We start from the raw sequence: 8212 nt of genomic DNA on the forward strand, positions 1-8212 counted from the left end.
AAATAACAAATACTAAAATAAAAAACACACAAATATTCAACCCTGTGTATTCATCAATGAAGTGATAGGCTGAATTGAGTTTTAATTGAATTTAGATACATCTTCGTAATTTGCTGACAATCATTACACAAGATATGTACATAAGTCATTATGAAATATTACAATTGGAATTTACAGGATCTTTGTACAAAATCTGCCTGACGACGAGGGTCACTTGAGGGCGGGGTCCATGTAAAGTCATTTCTTCAGAACAAAAACATTGACCCAAAAATGACTGAGAGAGTTTCTGGAAGTGTTTTTGTTTCACCAAGTAGAAGCTTTTAGAGTCCATCAAAAGGAAAGAAAAACGAAGAAAGGAAAGATATAGTCCATAAAAGTACATATGATACTGTGATACTTGTTTTTTTCTTCCTATAATGTTTTTTTTTCTTTTACTCAATGAAATATTTGTATCTGTTAGATAACTGCAAAAACACCAATAGAGAGACCCATTTGGATAGAATAAATCCATAGTATTTACACAAATCACCAGTATAGATTTTTATAAAAATGAACTTCTTTAAATTCTTTCTTTAAACATGATTTAACCTCATCTACATGAAACCTAATCACAATGAAACGCATCATAGCTCTATCATTCAACTCTACAGATAATGATGATTGTGGATTACCATATTTATGCAGCAACTTTCATTGCAATAAAAAGTTGGAACTCAACTCGCCCATCAGCGACATGTATACACCTGCGTATGTCACGATAAAGCCATTCTCTGCCTTCGGAGTGCCCTGCAAGGTGCCGAAAGAAGCACACAGAAGTCGAGGGATAAATGTGTTTTTTTTGCTTTTTTTCCCCTTCGTTTTTAATTTTTTTCTGGGCTGTGTGAGATGGGGCTGGAGTGTTTGAGTGCCGAAGAAGTGGGTTCTTATGTTGCCAAAGCGTTCCATGGTTCCCCTTGCTGCCCCCCTTCCCGGGAGTATTCCCAGGACCCCTCCATTCCACCCGTCCCCAGCCGGAAAAATAAAAAGGAAGCTTATATGTATTCGTATTCGGTGCCACTAGAAGATCCATATAGGAATGTGCAGAAAATAGAGTACCCATCGGTGACTGACCACACACGCACATACACACACACACACACGCACGCACACGCACACACACACACGCACACCCCCAGTGAACCAAACTAAGTAATGGCGATGAGGGTCAGAGAGCAGGGGAAATGGTAAGCGGCGCGCATATCGCTAGACAGAATAAATTCAACTAGGAAAACCAAAATGCTTTGCGCTCGATCATTATGATTGAGATGCAAATGAAATAAAACGTAGGCATGCTTTTAAAGGATGTTTTTGATATACAGTAATTATAGGAAAATAGTCTATCAAGGATGACTCCTTTAAAATCATCGCTAAAGCTTTCCCAGGATGCAGACAGCTCGGCTACGAAGTAAATAGATACACTAAACAAAACCAATCCTTAAAGTATATGCAAACACAAGCATAAATATTTGATCCACAGAGAGTAAGCTACGAATGACAAATATTAGTGGTATATTGAAATTCTGGAACAGGCACCAATGTCTGTCTTTTTCAAATCTCTGGCTCTTTTGTCGAAGTGTTGATCAGTCATTACGGTGTTGTCCGTTCCCGACGAGTCGCCATGGCGACCCGGTTGTCGGGCGCCGCGCTCTCTCCATTAGTCCTTGCGTTTTCGTCACACTTTCTCGTAATGAATCGGCAGAAAAGTAGGTGCACTGTTTTTCCCTCTCGCTCGCTCTCGCTCTCTCTCTCTCTCTCTCCCTCTCTCTCTCGCTCTCTTGCTCTCTCTCTCTCTCACCCACCAATCATCATATTTTTATCTCCCCTTCTTCACACTCACATCCCCCCCCGTCCCCATTCCTCCTCCTCCCCTCTCCTCCCCCCTCCCCAAACTCCCCGCCGGACGCCGCAAACAAACTCCTCCTCCTCCTCCTCCTCCTCCTCCTCCTCCTCCTCCTCCTCCTCCTCCTCTGTCGGCCGGGGGGGGTGTGGGGAGGGGGGGGGTGGGCGAGGGTCGGGTGGGGGTTTAGTGGACGTAGTAGAGCCAGTACACCACGTTGAAGAAGGAAAACACCGTGGGGAAGATCATCCGGGACCACTTGTCGATAGAGTTCACGTCCGACAGGTCGGGGATGTTGACCTTGAGCTGGGAGGCCCGCCTCCGTAGGCGGGACTTCTTCTGGGCGTGCCGCTCCAGGGCGCTGTGCCCATAGTTCTGGCGAGCCATGGCCGCGCGGCGGTACTGCAGCGTGGAGCTGTCGTACGCCAGCATGGTGTTGCGGGGGTCGCCGGGGGCCCCGCCCAGTCCCCGGGACAGGTCTCCCGCCCCGCCCATCTCGTTCTTCATCTCCAGGGTGCTGAAGAGGATGTTGTCGTCGGGGTTCATCTGTTGGGGTGGCGTCGCCGCGGGGAGGGAGGGGGGAGAGAAGACATAAGGGGGGGGGGTGAGAGGTGGTGTTCGTTTGGGAGGGGGATCACATGACCAGTCACATGACTATATTCTTAGAAGGGTTTAATATGAGGTGTGGCTAAAATTGTTTGTCAGCAACTTAAAACAATGGGATGCTTAAGGGAAATAAGCAAAATGAGTAGATGTTTGATTTATCTACAGTGCTGTGTTAAAGTAATGGTTCATGAATCATCTTTTATAGTCAGATGATTGTGCAAAAGAAAATCTATGAAACCACATTCCTGTACTAGTACAAAGCAGTTTTACAAACTCGTTCTTGTGAGAATTCCTTATTGTTTTTTCAGAATTTCAACCGGTGCGGTTAAAATTCTCTTCTCAAAAAACAAGCGGAATAAATAAAGTGAAATCAAAATAAAGAAGTAATGTGGGAGAACAAGGTTGGAGGTAGGAGGACTTGGAAACGATAGAGGAAGGGTCAAAGGTTTACGGCAGGGAAAACCTTGTGAAGTGAATTCAGATCAACACTTCTTCACTCAAAGCCTCACAACTGAGGGAGACAACTTCTTGCTTAATCTGCAACCTAGGAATTTTGTTTTTGATTTAGAAAAGATATTTCCCTTTAAAATGTGTGAAGCCGTTATTTTAGAAACAGTACATGGTGCAACCATTATATGATCTGTGCTGAAGTTCTAAACTGGGAGTTGATCATTTATTTTTGACAGGGGGAAGAAAATGTTAGATGTAGGGAATCTTTCACCAAAGTGACGATATTTTCTTTGAGTAATGTAATGCTAAGCAATGTAGTTCTTAGCTGAAATGTATAATTGCAAATGTATAAATGTTATTAAGTATGAGCTATTATTTTTAACTTGAGAAATATTATGTGTTTTCAACTTAGAGAATGTAACAAATGTTACAATTTTTTTGGGGGGTTTAATTTTTTCAACCATCCCACAAGAACTAAAAAATGTAACATGTTGTAAACCTAAATAAGTCTCACATTACAGAAATCAAAGTACAAAAACAAATCGGTCAGGAAAATGCATGGAGAGTAAACCAAGAGCGGGCAGAAACACAATGGGGGAGTGATGATCAAGGTGTCTGTATAAAAAGTCTACAGAAATCAAAGAAAGGCACACACAACTACAGAATTTTCCTCTGATCTATATCGATTCAGATGGATTGATTAAACCTCCGGTACCTTATTCCTCTGTTCGCCTAGTCCTAATGCAGCATCGTCCACAAAGATGGGATCCCACATCGAGTCATATGCGTCAATTTCCCTCTGTTTCATTCTGGCATACAGCGCATCATCTCTCTGAACTACATTTCCCACCAGCCACTGCAAGCATACAAAAGCAGCACTGTTACTTAGTGGGAGTCGCAGCTTGCCACACGCAGGAAGAAAGAAATGGTGGTTGGGTGTCGTTGCAGCTAACCTAAGCAGCCGAGTACATTTGATACAGAGGGCTTGGGATGGCAGCCCATGCTTTGCCTCTTGAGGTACACAGAAATAAAGAGTTCAAACACAAGCCGGTCATCGCCCCTGCATTCACTCTCTATTCATTTTGCTTCAGTACTTAAACATGTTCTAAGGGGCTGTAGTGGAGAGACAGGGCTACAACGGGGCGATACAGCGGGCGAGTACAAGAGCGCTGAGCTGGTCGGAGATAATGCTCCCCATCGATCACATGATCACCTCCAAGTCGATACACCCCCCCACCCCACCGCCCGACTAAACCGTCCGACGAACAAAGCTTCAAAACAAACGTCAGACAACACACGGCGAGCGGCGTCCATCTTGGTACCTTGTTGGGGTCAGGCCTCAGTTTCTCGTTGTTGGCGACGGCCGCCTTCTCGGCCGCCTTCTTCTGCCTCTGCGGCCCGCGGCCGAAGAAGATGTAGTTGACGAAGGCGTACTCGAGCAGCGCCAGGAAGACGAACACGAAGCAGCCCATCAGGTACATGTCGATGGCCTTGACGTACGGGATCTTGGGGAGCGTCTCCCTCAGATGGGTGTTGATGGTTGTCATGGTGAGCACAGTGGTGATCCCTGGAGATCAGTGGAGGCAGGGTTAGTGTTCTGGGGGCCCGCGCACACGCTCACACACATTCAGCCATTCACGACGGATGAAGGGATGAGGTTTCAGAGGTCGTCGTCGTTTATTCAGGTGTGGTTGGAACGAGACTCATCCACACATCTCACAGAGCCGGCGGCAGGGGTGGAATGTTTGGTCTTTGATTCTGGAGCATGAGCAGTAGAGACCTAACCGCCGCGGCTCAGAGGGGAGAACACGCAGAACCCATGTGGACAAAACCGTACAGAGAGCCAACCCCAGGGAGACAGGGCCACTGTGTGTGTGTGTGTGTGTGTGTGTGTGTGTGTGTGTGTGTGTGTGTGTGTGTGTGTGTGTGTGTGCGTGTGTGTGTGTTTGATGTGTTTGCGGCTGTGTGAGGGAAGATGCGGGGACCATCCCGGCATTCGTTTGCACGAGGGTCTTTCGTACATAAATACGTTATGAAGATAAATAATGGAGCGTTATGAGATTCGCCTGCAGTTGCGAACGTGATTGTACACGGGACCAAACCTATGGGCTGTGTAAAAAGCACAGTGTGACCACTTGAACCCTCTGTGATTAGTCACAGCACGGTTCACCTGCTTTTTTTTTGGACGCACACGCATTGTGGTTGATACATTAGTCATCTGCATGCACAATCTGCATCTGGTCAGATTCACACGTTATTATAAATAACTCCAAAGCCAGCAGCGTCATAACATGTCTCAGGGCACCGACCTCCTGCTCCTGAAAATGTGAACACAAACACACACTGGGACAGGTGAATGGCTTCTATGTCTTCCAAACAATCATTCACACATTCTCTGTTTGATTCACTTTCCAATCGTTTTTGTTTACGACAATTTATTACCGAGGAACATTTAGCTGTCTATGAGCAATGTTGGTTGATTATTATTTTGGTAATAACGCAAGTCAATATCACTGCATGTTTACTATTGAGGTTTGGTTCAGTGTGTGAGAGTTGGCCTTGTTCTGGCACTGAGGAGCTAGTCACTGGCCAATGAGAGCCCGGGGACTGACGGACAGACACAGGGACGTACAGACTGAAGTACGGGCAGACATACAGGCAGACGTACAGGCGAAAAGATAGAAAACAGTGAAATTCAAGGTCGACACAAACACATTCGCCTTCTTCTTCTTCTGCGTGAGTCACGCGCGCAGTCATCTCTGAACACCAGGCGCTGAGTGCTCCGTGGTAGAAGTGCTAACGGCGGCGCACTAAAGCTAACAGAAGAGGTTACACGGCGAGCTAAATGCTGCGAAGCGCTGAGTCCCTCGTCAACACAGAGGTCGGGCTGATTCCACAGACGCCCCGTGTGTTGGCCACGGGGTCTTAAGCTCTCTTTACACTTGTTTAATATTCGCTTCGCTGTGCGGGTGGAAAGAAACGGTGTTACCGCGGTGAAGTCAGCGCCAACCTTTTATCAATGCACGCAAAACAGAAACAACATCTCAGGTCACCGTGCCTTCATCGGATGGGCCTGTGTGTGAATAATAAATCATGAGGAAGGGGAGTAAGGAGGGGGGGTGGGAGACGGGACGGTGGGGGGAGGGTGGGGGAGGTGGGGGGAGGGTGGGGGAAGGCGGGGTCCTACCCAGGGCCACCCTGGCTGCGGAGGCGTCGTAGTTGATCCAGAAGGAGACCCAGGACAGGATGGTGATCAGGATGGAGGGCATGTAGGTCTGCAGGATGAAGTATCCGATGTTCCTCTTGAGCTTGAAGCTCAGAGACAGGCGGGGGTACGACCCTGCAGGGGGGGGGGGGGGAGATGTTTCACCCAGATCCGAACGTTGACCAAAATAGTATATGTGCATATATGTATTGTAAGTGACTTTGTACAAAAGCGTCTACTAAATACACTAAATGTAAACATACACATTTATCCTAATATCTATTTTACTAATTGACAAAGATATGTTTTACCCAGATCCTAACATAAACTAAAGAAGTACATGTGTATATACTTATTGTGAGTAACTTTGGATAAAAGCGTCTACTAAATTTAAACGTAAAGATATATATTTAGATAAATATATATTTTACTAATTGGCAAAGAAACGTTGGCTCGAGAGCTGTTAACTTTTATTCTTCAAACCCGGCTGAAACATTCTGCCTGCGAGAACCATAAAGCCCCCCCAACCAGGAACGCCAGGATCACCCCCCCCCACATTCACACACCGACGGCGGACTCAGCCAGCTGGTCAGGAGCAGTGAGGGTGAGGCGTCTCGCTCAGAGACACCTCGCCACGCAGCTAGGAGGAGACAGGGATCGAACCGGCAGCCTTGCTGTTACCAGCCGACCTGCTGTAGCTCCTGAGCCCCATGCAGCACAAGGATAAATCACTACATCAGATCCCGTCCTCCACAGATTCCCTGCTCTATACATTATATATCCATACCTATGTCTATATATACAACACAAACATTCTGCAGAGCTCGACGGCGGCGGGGGAACCCGTCCGTCCCGGATCACGGCTGACAGGAAGAAGACGTCTCCCCTCCCGGAAAAGGGGCCGACGTGGTAACCTAGCAACAGCCGGTGAGCAGCGGGCGGCGGCGGGCCTACCTGTGGAGAACACCACGTTCTTGGAGATGAGCTTGTAGTCCACGATGGAGAACTGGGGCAGCTCGATGCGGTCCACGCCAGACACGGCGCCATCGCCGCCACGCCAGTAGAACTCGATGTCGTCCGTGGTGTAGCCGTCTGCGGTGGGGGGGGGGGAGAGACTCAGAGAGGGTACGTTCTAGCGGGCCTGAACGTCCACACGTTGCTGCTACACCTGGACGTTGATGTCCGTGTGTGTGTGGGGGTGGGGGTGTGTTTGTGTGTGTGTGTGTGTGTGTGTGTGTGTGTGTGTGTGTGTGTGAAGGCGTGAGGGGTGGGATGGGTGTGTTGGGGTTGTAGTTTTTTGCGCTCTTTTTCAACAACAACGTTAAATGTAACGAAGCCTTTTCCCAGAGGGTTTTGGAGGAGATTCCCAGGAACGCCAGGTGAGATGGGACAGGACGGCCACAGTGTGCACGTCGCTCTAAGGCAGACCAGTAGTCACCGGCTCGAAGCCAGACGAGAACGGCCGTCGGCCCCTTCAGACCACAGCACCCCGCGCCAGAGCGCTGTCATCCACCGATGAAGATAAGCGTCGGAATCGGGAGAAGACAACAATGAGCTCTCTGCACTTGAACATCTGACGTGTCAGTGGACCCCCCCTCCTCAGAAAGCATCCAGTCACCGCACGGCCGCGGCGAGACCCTTCTGTCGCGGCGGCGAGGCGGGCCCTCCTCATCCTCATCGTCATGGTAGCAGAGCAGCAGGCGGGCGTCACCGCTCTCCTCCCGGTGCCCCCCTCTCTGCCCCCCCTCCCCCCCCACCCCCCCCCCCCCCCCGTCCCCTCTCTTACTCATGATGAGCGGAGCGCTGACCTATTTAGATTCACTGAATCATTTATCCAACAGCCTTTCTTTTGGAATAAAAGAAGTAATGTTTCTAAAGTCTTCCCTCCTTCTGTAGGTCGGTGTTCAGGGGGAAGCATCAGCGTCCTAGTGAGGCCCTGGTGTACATCTCTACCCTGAACTGGAACCTAACTTCCTGGATATATTTATATTCACATGTTTAATTGTATGTATATTACAATTAAGTATATCACATATAACCAAATGCGTTGTTTCCATCCACATTGATCCATCATT

At 48.1% G+C, this 8212-nt stretch overlaps 1 protein-coding gene across 1 annotated transcript in view; it reads right to left on the minus strand.

The window, feature by feature from the left end:
- Positions 1-2062: 2062 nt before the first annotated feature.
- Positions 2063-8212, minus strand: part of gabrb2a (gamma-aminobutyric acid type A receptor subunit beta2a) — a gene marked incomplete at both ends in the record, with an annotated part of 21681 nt that continues 15531 nt past the window's right edge. Inside the window, 6 exons of the mRNA XM_079744814.1 lie at positions 2063-2422; positions 3648-3788; positions 4255-4499; positions 6120-6272; positions 7092-7229; positions 7566-7609. Of these exons, the coding sequence (XP_079600940.1) occupies positions 2063-2422; positions 3648-3788; positions 4255-4499; positions 6120-6272; positions 7092-7229; positions 7566-7609 (1081 nt within the window). The remainder of the gene's footprint in view (positions 2423-3647; positions 3789-4254; positions 4500-6119; positions 6273-7091; positions 7230-7565; positions 7610-8212) is intronic.

Source organism: Pollachius pollachius (assembly GCF_949987615.1).
Source record: "Pollachius pollachius genome assembly, chromosome: 10".
NCBI lineage: Eukaryota > Metazoa > Chordata > Actinopteri > Gadiformes > Gadidae > Pollachius > Pollachius pollachius.